Source organism: Onychostruthus taczanowskii, unplaced genomic scaffold (genome assembly GCF_017590055.1).
Source record: "Onychostruthus taczanowskii isolate IOZ18803 unplaced genomic scaffold, ASM1759005v1 scaffold74, whole genome shotgun sequence".
Taxonomy (NCBI): Eukaryota; Metazoa; Chordata; class Aves; order Passeriformes; family Passeridae; genus Onychostruthus; species Onychostruthus taczanowskii.
This window is the reverse complement of record NW_024505229.1, coordinates 1841126-1858820: the sequence shown is the minus strand read 5'-3', so window position 1 is coordinate 1858820 and position 17695 is coordinate 1841126. Positions and strand designations below refer to the sequence as shown.

Genomic DNA, 17695 nt, shown 5'->3' with positions numbered 1-17695 from the left:
GAGAAGAGATGGTGGTGGCAACTGGATGGATGGATGGATGGATGGATGGATGGATGGATGGATGGATGCATGGATGGTTCCAAGACCATAGCAGAGGTGGTGATGCTCTGCCTGGGTAGACTATATGGTAGGAGAGCTTTGGCACTGGAATATATGACCTTGGGAAGGTGGTTCAGACAGGGTCAAGGGGGAAGGGCCAAAACAACATGGGAAAAGGCATCTGGGGCACGTGCTGGGAGATGAGGAAGATATTCCAGCAGACTTTAAGGCCAGGGGAGAGACTGCCTTCAACCAGTCCCCTCACCTTCAGCCCTGGTCTTTGCCTTAGGTTGTCTGGGCAGAAACAACTCACATTGGCTGAGGGAGTAGTTATTGTGAGATCACTGATGGAACTGAAACAGAGAACGTGCACCTGCTTGTTTGCAACTATTATCCTCCGTAAGTCCCAGGCCCCAATATCCATCCCCTGCTCTGTTCTGAGGGGGATGAGGGATCTGCTGCACGGAGTTGTCTGCCCTGGCTTTAGCTGCCTTGGGGTCAGGCTGGTGAGTAAATGGCCCTGACAGGCCGTGGCAGGACACCAAGACCTGTTTGCTACATTAATCCCAAGTTTTGCCTTGGCTGGGATATCCCAGCTGAATCAGCCCCCTCTCTGGGATGGGTGTTTCCCCTTTCCTCATGTCTTCTTTATCTTGGCATTTTCTGCTTCCAGGAGTAATGTAAAGAAAAAAAAGCCCTACCGGGATGGACCCTCGTGTGAAATGTGCCCCATGGACACAGTCTGTGTGAACAACCTGTGTGGTGAGTGAGGGGAGCCCTGGAGGGGCTGTTGGGACTGAGACCTGGACTGGTCTGAGCTCTGAACCCTCCTGGAGCTGTCAGGAAGCCTCTGAACTTCAGTTCCAGGGCTGGACCATGAGACAGGAGCAATTGCTGCTCCTAACAGGGGGCAACTGCCTCAAGATGAGGAGGATTGTTCAAGGGCCTTGTACTCCATTAGGCAGCGTTTTTTGCCCCTTGTGGGGCAGGAGGTTGTGAGGGCCATGAGATGTCTCCAGATTGGGAACCCCCGAGTGGGGAATGGCCCAGAGTGACCTGGGAGGGCTCAGCTGCTGTTTCAGCCCCTCATTGGTTTCTGTTGGTTCTGCTCACTGTGTGGATCTGTGGAGGTGAACCAGTCCTAACCCATGGCACTTTTCATCTCTGCATCTCTTTCATCCACCCTAACAGCCCTGCCAAAACTCACAGCCACAGCCAAACCAGAACCCACAGCATCAGAGGCCACCATAACCACAGCCAAGCCACCATCCACAAACTCACTTCCAACCACAACCACAGCCAAGCCATCCCCACAGCCACACTGTCAAACACAGCCAAGCCCAAACCCATCACAAACCAAAACCTGCCACCACTCCCCCAACAACAACCCCAGCAAGGCCAAAACCAACAACACCAAAACCCATGCCAACTCTGGCTGAGTCAAAACCCACCACAACTCTGGCTGAGTCAATATCTGCTGCGACAACACCAGCATGTGCCACGAATGCTGATGGCAAAGGCATGACTAAAAACTGGCACAACCACAAAGCCAGAGCACAAAGACCTGATCCTGTTGAGGCAACCAGGATCACTCTTTCCTGTGAGCCCAAGTTAGACCCATCACCAGAGGTAGAGACAGGCAATGGAGAGCCTCTTAGCTCCTTCACTAAAGAGGATCTTCTACTCTGACTTCATCTTGTCTTCTTTTCCTTCCATATCTGCCCTGGACACAGAAGAACAGGAGACAAACTCAGACCAGACAAGTGTGGATCTGCCCAAAGGAGGAGCCCCCAGTACCTGCTTGGGCCTTTCGCTCTTCCTCCTCCCCAGTGCCATCCTGGTGGGCCTTCTGCTCTGAAGGGTCTTCCTCAGCTGTCCCTGCACCCCTCAGCAAGGCTTTTGTCAGTGCTGGTTGTTCCACAGCCCTGGTAGGCTCAGGAGGCTCCTTGGACAATTCACACGCTCCCTCCTTACGCTGCCTTCTCTGCTGCTGCCCCGGCGAGCCAAGGCTGATGCTGGGGGAACTTTGTCCCCTTCCTGAGGAGACCTGAGGACAGGAGGGTGTTTGCCATAAAGCTGGTGACCTTGGATGCTTCTCCTTTTTCCTGGCTTTTGTTCTATTTCCAGGGTGGAAGTGTTGAGCTCTCCCACCCATCTGCCCATGTGGCTGGCAGGCCCTGCCACCGCCTGACCCCGGGGACAGCAGGGTGACTTGGGGACAATGAGACATGGTGGTTGGCTTTGGTGTTTGCAGATGAGGCACAGTGGTTGGCTTTGGTGTTTGTCAGGAGGAGTTTCCTGCAGAAATGCTCTTTTCCCTCCCAGTGTATTTCTTTCAGTTTTGGACATACTTTATCTCTTTCCTATCTTGTCCAAGTAGAGTGTCTATTTGGGATTTCTGTTTCCTCCTGGTTCTGGTGGAGCTCTGGCCGGTACTGCCCAGCTGTTCACCCCTCTCCTCACACTCTGCAGCCCATGCCTCTTCCCTCTCTCCTCCTCCCTCTCTCACTCTCTGGCACATGTCCCATCCTTCAGTCATTCCAATGCCACAGATTTATTTCACGCGTGTGCCTGCACAGAAGAGAAACCTTCAGAGCTGAGAGAGGCCACCAGCTCCTTCATGTAGCTTTTCCCTGCATGGCTTCATTCTTTGCATCATTTCAGTGTATTTGAATTTAAATACAGATCCTGATTCATGTGCAACTTGTGTGTGTGTGTGTGTGTGTGTGTGGTCAGGAAGAACAAATCCCCACATGTGTTGTTACGATCTGAGCCCCAGAGATAAAAGTGATGCTGTTACAGGTCACTGGTGGCTCTGCTGCCCGGCAGCACCAGCCGTGTGCAGGAGCCCCGCTGCCTGCGGGCTGCTCCGAGCTCCCAGCCCAGCCCAGCCAGGAGGTGACCAGCAGATGGCCCTGGGAGAGGCACCGCTGAGAACCGGGCAGCCCAGCTGGCCCCGCACACCCTGCCCGCAGTTCTGAGCTTTATTTCATCGCCAGCCTCGGATGTAGTGAAGAACCAGATTAAAAATAACCTCGTGCCCAGGTGCCGTGGCTGCTGCACGCTCTGGGAGCAGCTGAGCTCCTGCTGCCGAGCTGCCCTGGGGGAGAAATCCCTCCCTGCCTTATGGACAGCTGATGAAAATACAGCCCCAGAGGCTGCTCCTCAGCCTGGGAGGGGAGAGGGCTCGGAGCTGGGAGAGCATTTCAGCACCTCGTCTGCTTTTGCATCTCAGTGAAGGGCAGCGTGGCAGTCCCTAAAAGTTCCCTAGAAGCACTACCAAGAGCAGAAAACCATTTCTCCTCCCAGCAAGACCAGGGCACTCGGGCAAACCCTGATTTTGTGCAGGGCTGGATCCCCCACCCTGCCGAGAGCCATCGAGGCACAGCGCTGCTGCTGATTATCAGCCACCAACAGAATTCCAGGAGTGAAGTGTTTTATCACTGGTGTGGGGCTGTGAACCTTGTGAAAGCTCTTCTTGAGTTTTGTTTTCCTGGAGGTTTTGACTTGTGGGGACAGGCTGTTGTGCAAGGACCTATTTATAGAGATGCCTGCAGCAGAGAACTCCAACCCAGAAGGAAATCCGCTTTCCTCCTGCCCTGCTCCCCGGGACAGGGGGCTGAGCCTGCCCACACAGGCATCTGGGGGGCTTGGCTGAATGCTGAATTTGGGGCTTTAGGCAAGGGCAGGGTTTGGGGTGGTGCACAGGGGAGTGCACACCAACTTTCAAGGCAGACTTGTGCAGCATTTCCACTCCATTTCTGGGGCTGGCATAAAGGGGACTCTGGCCCTGGGGTGACCCTGGCAGAGATTCTGCCAGGTTCTTACAGCCCTGTGCCCTGTGTGCTGGAAGGAGGAGAAGGCATTACCCATCAGCTGTGCTGACTGGGGTGAAATGGTGGGATTTGTGGTGTTTATGAGGCCTGGCTTCTTTATGAACCTCACCTGCTGGGTTCCCTCCATCCCTGAGCCTGTTCCCAGCAGGGGCAGGGAGGTGTTTGCTGCTGGCTGAGGGAGAGAAGGTTCCTTTGCTTCAGCTGCTGAATCTCCCATGAATGCAGTGGGTCAGAAGGGTTGGGGTGAGCACCTACACCCTGCTGGCTATTTGCATTTGGGGTTATGCTGCTGGCAGTTCCATCCAGCTTCCAAGTATTCCCTCAGAGTGTTTGGGCTGAAAATGCTGAAAATGCTCTCACCACAATGTCCTGTGAGGGTCTGGGGAGAACCCACCTTTCTTGATCTTGCTTCCTGGCTGCCTTTTGCTAAAAGGTGTTGCCCTTCAAGGCCATTGCAACCATCTACAAAACTAAAACAGGAGGGCAGTTCTCCTGGGAGTAAGGAATCTCTTTTGGCCAAATCTGCAAAGGGCCAGTCTGCAGCACGGCTTCCAGAGTAACTCTTGTGTTCAGCTGCCAGAGGGGAGTGGTGCTCACACCCTCTGCATTGCCAGGGTGGGAAACCCACAATGGCAAAACTGAGATGGCCAAGGGGAGGTTTTGATACCTTGGCCAAAGAGCTGCAAGTGAGCCCTGGTCATTTTCCTCACCTTGAGCTCCAGTTTTACAGATCCTTGGAAGGGCTGCAGGAGGCTGGGACCTCCTCAGAGAGTCTGGTGTTCCTAGTGACCTGCTGAGGTGGAATTGGGTGGGAATGGGGCTGTTCCTGCAGCTGTTGAGGCATTGTGGTGACAGACACAATCAGATGAGTCACAGATGGGGTGGCCTCCCTCACCTCAGCTCTCCTTGGCACTCACTGTACTGGTTTGGACAATACCCCCCTCTCACCCTGCTCAGCTCAGAGGGATTCCCAGTCAACACTTGTGTCCCAGCATTTTTAAATAATAGAATGGATGAATGAATGAATAGTGTGGAAGATGATAAACTCCTCCAGAGCTCATAAATCCAGGCGAGTAGGGAGAAAAGAGAGAGAGATCCTGTTACTCCCACAGCAGTGCAGGAGCCTCGTTAGACACCGGTCAGCGCCGCTGGAGACCCTCGAGACATGAGTGAGTAGAAGCCCAGGCTTGGTCACTTTGTGCTGCAGAGTGGGGCCAGCAGGCTGGAGCCAGCAGGCTGGAGCAGAGCCTGTCAGGTGTTGGTGTGTGGCTCCTGTCCCTGTCCTTGTCCCCGTGCAGTGGCTGCTGCTCCCTAGGGTGGGGGACAGGTTCCTTGAGCAAGCAGAAGGAAAGCTGCATTCCACACACACTTACCTAATGCCGGCTGGACACGAGTGTCTCAGCCCCAGGGTGGGGCTTGGACCTTGCACTGCTAATCCTGATGCTTCAGACACTGGCTCCAGAAGAAGCTGTCAGAGCAGGTTGGAGTTGAGAAATGGCCCTGCATCCCTTTGGCAGCCGCCCTGCACTTGCCAAAGGCATCAGCTCTTACTCACGTTTCCCCGTAGCCAGGAGGAACGGAATAGGAGGTAGAAGACAGGACCCATAACTGAGGGCTCAGGGGATGGCTGAGGTTTGGAGCAGCAGAGGCTTGGATGAAGAATGCCAGTCCAGGGACTGGGATTCAGGAACAGGGTCTGTCCCAGGGAGAGGACCCTGCATGTTCGTTGGCACTGCTGCCTCTCCATCAAGGCCGATATGTGAGATGGGTGTGTTCTGCATGGCTTCAAAACTCTAATAAATACATTTCCTCCCCAGTCTTCAAGCTGTTGGGTGTTCCTTGCTTTTGGGAGGTGCTTTAAATCTGACTGCCAGAGCCGTGGGCTGCTGAGAGCAGAAGCTGCCTGCACGATGCTGAGCTCAGGTCTTCCTCCCGTCCTCCTGGTGCTCTCAGTGCTGGAGCTGAGCTGGTGCCTGAGTGATGAAGAAAAGAAGATCATCTTGGATGAGCATAATAAATATCGCTCCCAGGTCTCTCCTCCTGCCAAGGCTATGATGAAGATGGTAAGTGGCTTTTATTACAGAGGAATATTGGGGTGCTTGTGTGGTCCAAGGCTGGATCTTCATGCAAGGAGGGATCAGGGAGTTCCTCAGGGGAGGCAGAGCAATTCTCATGTAGGGTTACAAGTAGGTGTTAATGGAGGGGTTCCCTAAACTGCCTCTAAAGAGAAGAGTTTCCTTTACCTTTGGAGTGTCTTTGGTCATTTTCTGGAAGTTCCTAAGCATGATGTGAGTCCCCAGATGCTGTTCCATGAGAGTGATGCAGCTCTCACTCACCTGAGTGCCTGCTGGAGCTCCCTGTGATGGCAGGAAGGGCAGGTGAGACCCTGCCATGAGCAGGTGCCATGACCTGGGGACTTTGGCATGGTTTTCCAAGAGGTGGGGGAATCCTGCTGTGTGGGACATCACACAGTGCTGTGTATTTTCCTCTGCAGGTGAAGGTCCTTTTATTTAGTGGAAGGAATGTCACCCTGTCAGTCTAGGTCTTTCCGTTATTTGGACTCATCACACTCCTAGTCCTCACCATGACTTGGTGTCTTAGCGATGCAGGATCCTCTGTTTTGCTTGGGGAAATCAAGTCACATCATCAGTAGGAGCTGTAGTAGGACCAAAAACAAGCTTGGTGCTGGTGCTGCTTTTTGTCTTGTTCAGACTCTTGATTTGATTAGAACTTGGTTATGAAGTTTTATCTTGCACCACATGTGATTTTTCCTCACTGTTTGTAAATCACACAGAGAGGGATAATTGTTTATCATGGAGAGTTGGAGTCCTTTCCTCTTTGGGTCACAGTGTGCTTGGAGGACACCTCCCTGCCTGGCCCAGTAGTTGCCCAGAATGAGTAAAGCCTTTTTGGGCTGCTAAATGGGAGCTTAACAATTTGAAGAAGCAAAAAGTTAAATTCAGGGAGAGAAGGCCTGACCAGTGACTGCAGACTCAAAGGGGACAGAGCCAGAACCCTCAGCACCATGATCCCATCAAACCCACCAGGCACAGCAAACTGAGTATCAGGGCTTTGGAGCCAAAGTCTTAGAGAAAACCTGACAGAAATGATCTTTCAGGGTCCTTAAGTCGATTCCAAACATGTGGGGGCTGCTCCTGGCTGAAACTTTGATTGTAGCCCCTGTGCTTTGAGGTGCTCCCTCTGCAGCTTCTGCTCCTGCTCGCACACACAGGACCTGCTCTTGATCTGGAGCCAAAGGCTTTTTCATTTTGAAGCCCAGCAAATGTTTAGCAGCCCTGACGATTCCTCAGCAGAAGTTTTCCATGCGAACACCGTCCTCACCTCCCTCCTGGGACTTTGCTTGGGCTGGGTTTGCCTCTGGGTTCACCTGCTGCCGTGGCACTGTGCCTGGCTGAGGTCACTCTGTGCCTCCTTTTGGGACATGGGGCTGGTTGCTTTGGAAATATTTAGTTGAAAGCGGGGGAATCTGTAGCCTAAGCCCACTTCACTAATGAGGCAAATCTGCAGGTGTGAGTTCCCCGTTTATGGAGCCCAGCTCTGTGTCAGAGGGAGAGGGGTGTGTGCTCCCCAAATTTGGTCTCCAGCCCTCTCTGTCAGCGTGGCTTGGGGCCATGGTGGGAGGTGAACCAACACTCTGTGTGCCAGCCAGGTGTTTCCTCCCCCCAGTGCCTCCAGGGCTGTCCTCATCCCCTTGACACCCCAGTGGTGACATGCCCTCCTGTCTGGATCCTTTTGGATCCAGCCCTGGCTCTGTCCAGGAAGGTCCCCCTCAGGACCCTGTTTGCATGGCTGCCTTCAGAGCCAAGCTGCTCTCTCCATCAAGGATGGTCCAAACAGCTGCAGTGCAGGATTCCCCATATGCATCCCTGCTTGAAAAGCTCTCCACCTCCTCCTCCTCCTCCTCCTTGTTGTCCTCCCTGTGGCCGGGGGCTCAGCTGGTGGCGGGGCCGCTGCTGCTCCAGAGGGGGCTCCTGGCTGGCAGCCAGGCGGCCACGTCTCGGTTCCAGGCAAACAGATGATGTTTCCCAGGAGCCTGTGCTCCCAGGCTTTGTTCAGCTGCCAGGAGAGATGTGTCCCATTCCCCTCCTATCCCCACCCTGGGTGAGGAGGGATGGCCCCAGACCCCTCTGGCCTGACCCACAGTGGGTTTCCTTCTTTCTTCCATGACTTCATGGTTTCTCCACACTGAGTTGAGGATGCTCCATGATGGTGTTAGATGAGCTCCAGGAGATGTTGTGAGAGTCATACTGGTGCCCTGACCTTCTCCTGTTTGACCCGTAAACCAAGGCTTGTGCTGGGACTGACCATGGAGCTCCCCTCTCCTGAGGACTCTGTTGGGTAGGGGTTTGAATTTTCCTCATGGATGGGGAAACTGCAGCCAGACAGTGCAGGGTGCTTGGTGAGTGCCTTGTTCCTGTTGGAGAGCCCAGTGTCCCTCCCTGTGTGCTGACACCGAGCTCCTTTCAGACCTGGGACAATGAGCTGGAGGCCCTTGCTCAATCCTATGCAGAGAAGTGCATCTGGGACCACAACAAGGAGAGAGGCCGACGGGGAGAAAACCTCTTTGCTATGGCCCCAACCCTGGAACTAGAATTCGCCGTGGAAGACTGGAACGGGGAGGAGAAATTCTACAACTTGACAACATCCACGTGTGTCCCCGGGCAGATGTGTGGCCACTACACCCAGGTACCAGCTGCTGGGGTGGAGGGGTGGCTGCTCAGCAGAGCTGGGTGCCAGATTTTCTCAGACACAGAGATGAAGTCTGAGTGTTTCTTCAGAGACTGGGTAGGAGCAGAGATGGTGGTGGGTCCTGAATGCCAAAGCAACACGGGGATGTGGGATCTGGGGCACACTCTGTGGGATGAGGAGGTCTTTGGAGCAGCCTTTAAGCCAGGGGACTAGTTGCCTTCACCCAATCCCCTCACCTCCACCCTGGTCTTTGCCTTAGGTGGTCTGGTCAAACACGCATCAGATCGGCTGTGGGGCACATTTTTGTGAGAAGATCGATGGAATTGAAACAGAGAACATGCACCTGCTTGTTTGCAACTATTATCCTCCGTAAGTCCCAGGCCCTGCATGGATTGGTGTATCTCAGTGGGGTTTCTGTGCTGGAAATGCCCTGGCTTATGTCACAGCAGGCTTTGTCCTTGGTCAGAAATAGAAGTTGCAAATAATGTTTCTGTTATCTTGGGTTGGTCCCAGACTAAGGAAGGGTTGTCTGGAGGTCCTGGCCCATGATTGTGGCTGCTGAGTGCTGGTTCAACTCCTGGAACACACCCAGGGAGGGACCTTCTTCCCCAAGAGTTGCTCAAGGCTGAGGTGGCAGTAGCTGAGGGTACAAACACCTCCCTGCCCCAGGCCTTGTTCTTCCTGTTGCCTGGGGTGGAGGAGCCCTTTTGCAGCAGCAGGAAGGGTTGGATGTGGGAGGACAGCTGGGTACCCCCTTCCCAGCCCTGGGACCAGCCTTGGCACCACTGTCTTGGAGCTGCTGAGAGCACCAAGAGCAGCCAGAGGCTGCAGACCTTCCTGGGGCCTGGAGAAGAAGTGAGACAGAATTCCCTGTCCCAATATCCATCCCCTGCTCTGTTCTGAGGGGGATGAGGGATCTGCTGCACGGAGTTGTCTGCCCTGGCTTTAGCTGCCTTGGGGTCAGGCTGGTGAGTAAATGGCCCTGACAGGCCGTGGCAGGACACCAAGACCTGTTTGCTACATTAATCCCAAGTTTTGCCTTGGCTGGGATATCCCAGCTGAATCAGCCCCCTCTCTGGGATGGGTGTTTCCCCTTTCCTCATGTCTTCTTTATCTTGGCATTTTCTGCTTCCAGGGGTAACATGAAAGGCAAAAAGCCCTACATAGAAGGACCCTCATGTGAAATGTGCCCCATGGACACAGTCTGTGTGAACAACCTGTGTGGTGAGTGAGGGGAGCCCTGGAGGGGCTGTTGGGACTGAGACCTGGACTGGTCTGAGCTCTGAACCCTCCTGGAGCTGTCAGGAAGCCTCTGAACTTCAGTTCCAGGGCTGGACCATGAGACAGGAGCAATTGCCTTAAGCTAAGGAGGGGCTTGTACCCCATTAGGCAGCATTATTTGCCCCTTGCATGGCAGGAGGTTGTGAGGGCCATGAGATGTCTCCAGATTGGGAACCCCAGAGTGGGGGATGGCCCAGAGTGATCTGAGGGGGGTTGGCTGCTGTTTCAGCCCCTCGTTGGTTTCTGCTGGTCCTGCTCAGTGCAGAGGATCCATGGAGGTGAGCTGAGCCAGCCCTAACCCACGGCACTTTTCATCTCTCACCAGAACTCGTTGTAGAAGAGACCACTCCGGCCTCTGTGACAACAAAGGCAAGGCCATCCACCCCAGCCACAGCCAAACCAGAGCCCACAGCCAAACCAGAACCCACAGCTAAACCTGAACCCACAGCCAAACCAGAGCCCACAGCCAAACCAGAGCCTACAGCCAAACCAGAGCCCACAGCTAAACCTGAACCCACAGCCAAACCAGAGCCCACAGCCAAACCAGAGCCCACAGCTAAACCAGAGTCCACAGTCAAACCTGAACCCACAGCCAAACCAGGGCCCACAGCTAAACCTGAACCCACAGCCAAACCAGAGCCCACAGCTAAACCAGAGTCCACAGTCAAACCTGAACCCACAGAACCAGTTCACACCACAGCTGAACCAGAACCCACAACAGTGTCCACCACAGCCAAATCTGAACCCACAAAACCAGTGTCTACCACAGCCAAGCCAAAACCTACAACCACACTCCCAACCACAACCACAGCCAAGCCACCACCCACAGCCACACTCCCAACCACAGCCAAGCCCAAACCCCCAGCACAGGCACCCTTCAGCACAGCCAAGCCAAAACCTGCCAGCACGCTCCCAACAGCAACCCCAGCCAGGCCAAAACCTACAGCACCAGCAGCCACCACAGTCATGGCCAAACCAAAACCCACCATGTCAGCAGCCACCAGTACCAAACCAACACCTACCACAACCACTACCACCACCAAACCAACACCCACCACACCAAACCCCACCACAACCACCACCAAACCACCACCTACCACAACCACCACCACCACCAAATCAACACCCTCCACACCAAACCCCAGCACAACCACCACTACAGCCAAGCCAAAGCCAACCACAACTATGGCCAAGCCAACACCCACCACACCAAAATCCACCCCAACGGTAGCTAAGCCAAAACTTGCTGCTACAACACTAGCACCTGCCACAACAGCAACGACACAACTGAAAACTGCCACAGCCACAAAGCCAGAACCAGAAAGACCTGATCCTACTGAGGCCACCAGCATCACTCTTTCCTTTGAGCCCAGCTTAGACCCAGACTATAAAGTATCTCCAGAGGCAGACACCGGAGAGCCTTTTAGCTCCTTCACTACAGAGGACCCAGCCTTATTAGAAAGCATGGGCACAGCCTTCAGCCCCAGATCAGTCCCAGAAATAAAGAAAGGTGCCAAAGAGCATGGGAAAGAGAAATCAGCCTTTCCCAGTCCATCTCCATCCCTCAGCCAAGCTGTTCCAGAGATGAAGCTAGGTTTCAATAGAGCTGAGCTCATAACCCCCTCCAAGTCAGTGGTCCTCAGCCCTGAAGAGCCCACGTTCTTGCGCTTAACATCATCCTCCAAAGACAAAAAAGGGCCGAGCCCCCATTTCCAGACCTCCCTCTCAGGTAAGGCAACCGTGGAGTTTGTCCTGGCATGGACACTCGGACATTCAGGGATCCCCAAGCAGCATGGAGAGGGCTTGGGAGGAGCAGTGTCAGACTGGTCCTTTGGATCCTCCTCTTGTATGTGGCACCAAGACTTTTCCTCACTCTTTCCTCTAACCCTGGTTGGATAGTTGGATGTCTCATCCCTGCAGCATGGTCTCATTCACAGCCTGCTCCCACTAACGCACAGCTTCCCTGGACCAGAGCTCTGCTGCCTCACGGACCCTCGGGGCACATCATGGCACACCTGCATGAGTGGGAGCTTCTCTTGTGCCAGATCTTCCCCTCTAACTCCACATTTTCCTCTCTTCCTCCAGCAGGTGCCCTGGACACAGAAGAACAGGAGACAAACTCAGACCAGACAAGTGTGGATCTGCCCAAAGGAGGAGCCCCCAGTACCTGCTTGGGCCTTTCGCTCTTCCTCCTCCCCAGTGCCATCCTGGTGGGCCTTCTGCTCTGAAGGGTCTTCCTCAGCTGTCCCTGCACCCCTCAGCAAGGCTTTTGTCAGTGCTGGTTGTTCCACAGCCCTGGTAGGCTCAGGAGGCTCCTTGGACAATTCACACGCTCCCTCCTTACGCTGCCTTCTCTGCTGCTGCCCCGGCGAGCCAAGGCTGATGCTGGGGGAACTTTGTCCCCTTCCTGAGGAGACCTGAGGACAGGAGGGTGTTTGCCATAAAGCTGGTGACCTTGGATGCTTCTCCTTTTTCCTGGCTTCTCTTCCATTTCCAGGCTGGAAGTGTTGAGTTCTCCCACCCATCTGCCCGTGTGGTTGGCAGGCCCTGCCACAGCCTGACCCTGGGGACAGGAGGGTGACTTGGGGACAATGAGACATGGTGGTTGGCTTTGGTGTTTGTAGATGAAATGCAGTGGTTGGCTTTGGTGGTGTTTTTTCCAACAGAAATGCTCTTTTCCCTCCCAGTGTGTCCGTCTCAATTTTGGACAAGTTTTACCTCTTTCCCTTCTTGTCCAAATAGAGTGGCTTTTTGAGGATTTCTGTTTCCTCCTCGTTCTGGTGGAGCTCTGGCCAGTACTGCCCAGCTGTTCCCCCTCTCCTCCTCACACTCTGCAGCCCTTTCCTCCTCCCAAGCCACAGATTTATTTTACGCGTGTGCCTGCACCTGTGTGCTCGCACAGAAGAGAAACCTTCAGAGCTGAGAGAGGCCACCAGCTCCTTCATGTAGCTTTTCCCTGCATGGCTTCATTCTTTGCATAACTGCAGTGTATTTGAATTTAGATACAGATTCCTCTTGATGTGTAACTTGTGTGTGTGTGGTCAAGGAGAACAAGTCCCCACTTGTGTTGGTACAGTCTGAGCTCCAGAGGTACAAGTGACATTGTTAGAGGTTATTGGTGGCTCCTGGGCCCGTTGCAGGACCACTGGCATTGTCTGGGCCATTGTGTTTTGTTACCCCACGTCTCTCCTCCCTTCACCTGAGGGTTCCCAGTCAGGTGTGTTAAACATGTGCCAAGCTTTGCAGACAGATGGAAGGAAGATAATGGGGAGATGCAGCCCCTTCTCTGGACATTGCAACCTTTCATTTCTTACAGAAGAGGTGGAGGATGACCTGAGGGCCATTACTCAGATCCTCCACTGCTGCTCTGTCCTGTGCATCCCCAGAGCATGCACTGAATAAATCCTGTTGTGAAAGTCTGTTCACTCTCTCTCTGGGGGATCTGGACACCTGGGAGCTATTTACTATACCTGTAAAATGCTCTTCATTATGTGCTTACATAGAACTGCTAAAAAAAGGCATGACTTCTGTGGCTCTTGAAGGGGTTTTTTGGCTTTCCAAAAGCATCCATGTGCTGCTTTTTGTAAGGGTGTAACTTAATGTTTTTAAACTTTTGTAAAAGCAGCAGGAGGCCATGGGGATTGAGGATGACGTAGGGAATTTTTCTTGAGCATCCAGCTGAGTGTAAAGTAAAAATGTGTCCCCACCAGGAATTCTTGGGCAAAGGAAGCAAGAGAAAAAGGGCTCAGAGCAAAACAAGAAATAAAAACTACGGCTGGAGCACATCTGGTTCCCTGTTTTAGGAAGCCCAGCACAAACCTCTCACACCCTAAACAGGATTTTATCTTTGCAGCACAGAAAAAAGTTAAATACAAGTGCAAGTCCACAGATTCTGGGTTTTTGCAGCATTTTCACCTCAGAACATCCATCTGGGAGCAGCATAAGGGGCAAGGCCTTGAGAGGCAGAATCAGCACTGGAGTGATGCTGGTACCTGACTTTGCCTTTTGATTTTCCCCATCCTCCTGCTGCTGCTTTTCCCAGCAGAGCTGCCCTGCAGCTCCACATTCCCCGTGTCCCGAGCCCGGGCTGCAGGAGCCGGCAGCACCAGCCGTGTGCAGGAGCCCCGCTGCCTGCGGGCTGCTCCGAGCTCCCAGCCCAGCCAGGTTTTTACTAAAAGGAAGTGCCTGTTCCTGCCTGCCATTGTGGTCAGGGATGGTGTGGGTGCACCTGTGCCATGTGCTGTGGGATCCTGGCTGGTGAGTCAGGTGGGAATCCCACAGATCCATGGGTGTAAGCTCAGCCGGGCTGGTCACCCTCCTGCCGGGCAAAGCTGCCCTTTCCTTTGTGCCAGGATCCATTGGAGCAATTAAACATTACCTGGGCTGGTTTCTTAGCCCTTGATGGGATTTATTTGGGTTAGCGAACCTTGTGTTCTCCTCTTGCTGGTATACACATTATAAACATGTTTATAGCAAGGACTACCCAGGGCAGAGAGAAGCCCAACCTGCAGCCATTGATCTGACTGAGGGTGAGGAAGCAGGTCTGGCTTTGTGTAGGAGTTGTGCAAAAAATTTGTGTCAGGAAAGCACCTGCTGGCAGCCAACACACGTCTCAGCTGCTTGGCCAACTCAATCGGGTCCACATCCTCATCCCGTGGCTTCCCTTTCACACCCAGGATTTTGGTCAGTCAGGAACAGTGATCACCCCTCGAGAGGTCCCAGTTTACCAGCCAAGCTCACTTCAGGGCAATAAAAAGACTCTGTTTTAAAAAGGACAAACCAAGTTTATTTTCATGAGGGAATATCTCCCGTAATATTTTATTCATGGCTTCCAGCTCACACAGTTCCACTCTTTGAGATTCTCTGAGTTAATATCAATGCCATGGAGGGGGACTGAAGGGATTCCATCTGGGACATGTGGAATTAGCTCTTTTCCAGGGGACACCTCTCCAGATGAAGTGGATATGCTGCCCTGTTCCCATGCTTCTGCTGCTATTTTGGTACCTTCCAGGCAATCTGCGGGCAGCAGCCCTGCCCCTGAGCAAGCAGCTGGAGGATAATAATGCAGCTCAGAGGACCAAGCTGTAGTTTTGCACAGCAAGTCGCCAGGACTGCTGAAAAGCCAGATTTATGGAGAGAGGGCTGCATTCCTTCGCCGCTTGCAGCTGCAGCATCCCCACCCAGCAGCTGTGTCCCAGCTACGCCCTGTCCCAGCAGAGGGGCCTGAAATGAGCTGCTTCGTTCTGGGGACTCCCACGGCAGCCAGGTCTGCCTCTCCCTGGGCCTTTGCTCAGGGTGAAATTTGAGGGCTCCAATTTCTCTGTGCTCTCTCCCTCCCACTTCATCTGAGAAGGTGTCCTCTGCTTGCCCTCGCTCCCCGGTGTCTCGGATCTCAGTCTCCCTGGCAGTAAGATGGTCGTGATAATGGCCTGAAATGTCCTTCCTGGTGCAGTCCTGCTCGTGTTACAGCTCCACTCCTGGTCTTGATCCTACTTACTCTGGAAAACAGCAGAGGGATAGTCCCATCTGCTCCTAAGAAACAGAAGAGTTAACAGTTCCCTGCCCCTTGCCAAGGGCCAGAGCTCTGAAGCGTGATGACTTCTCACATGTCTGTCATCAGGTGACTCCCTGGGAGAACCCAGAAGGATTAGAACCTGCTCCTTTTGCCTCATGTTTCCTCCTTACCTGTCTCCACTTTAGGACAAGATTTTAGTCTGAATCATTGGTTCATCCTATGTAAATACCCAAGAGCCCCAAACTTCCCTGACAGGGTTTGCATGTGAGGCAGTTCAGTTGATAAGGGATTATCAGATCAGAAAGAACCACCCTCTAACTCTGTTCCATGGGACAGCCTGGGAACTTGTCCAAAACAAAATGCACTTCCTGAGCAGGGGCCAAGCAGCCAAATCTGATCAGCTCCCAGGGCTCTGAGTCCACAGGCTAAGCTTGCCCCTGGGTCTGATTCTGAACCCAAACTTCAGAACTGAGCACAAAAAAATTAAATCATGAGCTCAGATCTGTCCCATTTACACAAAAGTATCTGCTCCCCTCCAGACCTGAGGACAGACCAGAAAAGATCAACACATTTAAACACTTTACAGCTTCAACCTATCTCCTGCAAAAAAAGAATAGAATTGAACACTGGAAGCTGCTGTGCAAACTCATTTCCCTGGTTCTTTTGAATCTTAAAAAGAGGTGGGTTCCCTGGAAGCAGGTGGTTCCATGCTCCATTGCCTGAGGCATGAAGCAATTCCTGGAAGAATGCAATTCTGGATGCTGTAAGAGAAACACCCACTGAGTTGTTTAACAATGCCATGCTGCTTTTTTGGATCCTCCACAAAAGAAGCGATGCCTCGGGAGCTCCTCCGTGGTTTTGCTGCTCTTTAAGGAAGGCAATAGACTGTATAGTTATCACCTGAAATGGGATCAAATCCCTCCCACCAAACTATACAACCTACTACCTCACCTCCACAGAGCAGAACAGACGGGTCACAGGCACGGATTTGCTTTACTTGCACCACCTGCCCCCACAGCTGGTGTAGAAGTGGATGAGCAGACCTGAAGACCTGACTGTCTCCTTAGGAAAGACAGTAGATTGTATAGTTAGCTCAGAGGGAGGACCAGACTCCACAACTATTCAATCTACTACCTCAGCCTCAAGGACAGCTTGGGACCGTGGCAGTCTAAGGCACTGAGATGATTTTTATCCAGGCACTGAGATGATCCTTATCCAGGCACAGAGATGATTTTTATCCAGGCACTGAGATGATCCTTATCCAAGCACTGAGAAGATTTTTATCCATGCACTGAGATGATCCTTATCCAGGAACAGAGATGATTTTTATCCAGGCATTGAGATGATCCTTATCCAGGCACTGGGAAGAGTCTTATCCAGGCATTGGCTGCTGCGCAGGTCCTGCAAAGAGGAATGCATGAAAAATCAGAATTCTTGATGGCAGGGGAGAGGACTCATAGCCAGCCTTGTCCTGGAGCTCTTTCTCCTTCTTCAAACCTCCTTCAGCCCACTTGGACAATACCTTGTGCTTGGCAATCACATCAGCTGCAGACTTCATGCACCCAAGGGTGCACAAAAGCAGCAGCCCTGCCCTTGGAACCTGGGGCTACCCATGGAGATAGCAGAGCTCTCGGGAAGCTGCAGCAGCGCCAAGCACACCCAGCCAGGCTGACCTCACCTCCTGAACACACAGCGTATCTAGAACAAACCTGCCAGACCAGATAAGAGAATCCATCAATTTAGCTGCTGTGCACTCCAGGGAATTGAGCAGATTAGAAATAACTAAGTACAAGGAAGCTTTTAGGCTGCAAATGTAATGGTATCGAGTACATCAAGGCAGATCTTATTTCCTAAACAAATGAGTGCAACATGCAGCCGTGCTGTCCCTCTAATGCTCCAGCCCAGCCAAGCAGTATTAGCATGGATCTGAGACAGACTGGCTTCCCCCCAAGCCCTTGGCTCACCTTCTGAGGCTTCTTCACTCTCTGTACACCCAAATACAGAGGCGAGGTATTAATCTGGTAGTTTGAAAGAAATGTGTAAGGCTCTTTTGCAAGGAGAAGAAAGAATTCCCCTTGGAGATGAAAGAAGCCCTAACGACGAGGGAGCCACGCCAGGCAGGCTGCATGTGCAGCCCAGCACAGTCCCAAAGGATAACTTCCCATGGGAGCTCAGCAGGAGATGTCCCCAGCCTCCATGAGCACCTGCTGAGTGCTGTGGTGGGAGAGGAGGGGGCTCAAGCAGAAGTCTCCAAAGGGATAAAAGCTGCCTAATGCTTTGTGCTTCCACAGCTACCAGGCAACAGGCTAAATAA

General features: G+C 52.9%; 2 protein-coding genes across 7 annotated transcripts in view; both read left to right on the top strand.

Annotated features, from left to right (window-relative positions):
* CUNH6orf89 (chromosome unknown C6orf89 homolog) overlaps positions 1-2696 on the top strand; it is a 28990-nt gene extending 26294 nt beyond the window's left edge. For both annotated transcript variants that reach the window (XR_005953983.1, XR_005953982.1), the window contains 2 exons: positions 713-801; positions 1773-2696. The gene's annotated coding sequence lies outside the window, so the exon portion shown is untranslated. The remainder of the gene's footprint in view (positions 1-712; positions 802-1772) is intronic.
* A 3023-nt stretch (positions 2697-5719) lies between these two features.
* Positions 5720-13283, top strand: PI16 (peptidase inhibitor 16). 5 transcript variants are annotated; one of them, XM_041422797.1, is made up of 5 exons: positions 5720-5938; positions 8364-8582; positions 8845-8954; positions 9721-9809; positions 11970-13283. In XM_041422797.1, exons 1-5 carry the CDS (start codon positions 5786-5788, stop codon positions 12092-12094), a joined length of 696 nt encoding a protein of 231 aa, XP_041278731.1. In that variant the 5' UTR covers positions 5720-5785; the 3' UTR covers positions 12095-13283. The 5 variants fall into 5 exon arrangements, with proteins under 5 accessions (XP_041278731.1, XP_041278730.1, XP_041278729.1 ...); XM_041422796.1 differs by having other exon boundaries at positions 11955-13283; XM_041422795.1 differs by having other exon boundaries at positions 11952-13283.
* Positions 13284-17695: the final 4412 nt, after the last annotated feature.

Bases quoted from the DNA above. Each gene is read 5' to 3' on its own strand.
- PI16 (XM_041422795.1), top strand. From the start codon at position 5,786: ATGCTGAGCTCAGGTCTTCCTCCCGTCCTCCTGGTGCTCTCAGTGCTG. The intron at 5,939-8,363 runs GTAAGTGGCTTT...AGCTCCTTTCAG, and splicing joins CCAAGGCTATGATGAAGATG to ACCTGGGACAATGAGCTGGA. The intron at 8,955-9,720 runs GTAAGTCCCAGG...TTCTGCTTCCAG, and splicing joins GTTTGCAACTATTATCCTCC to GGGTAACATGAAAGGCAAAA.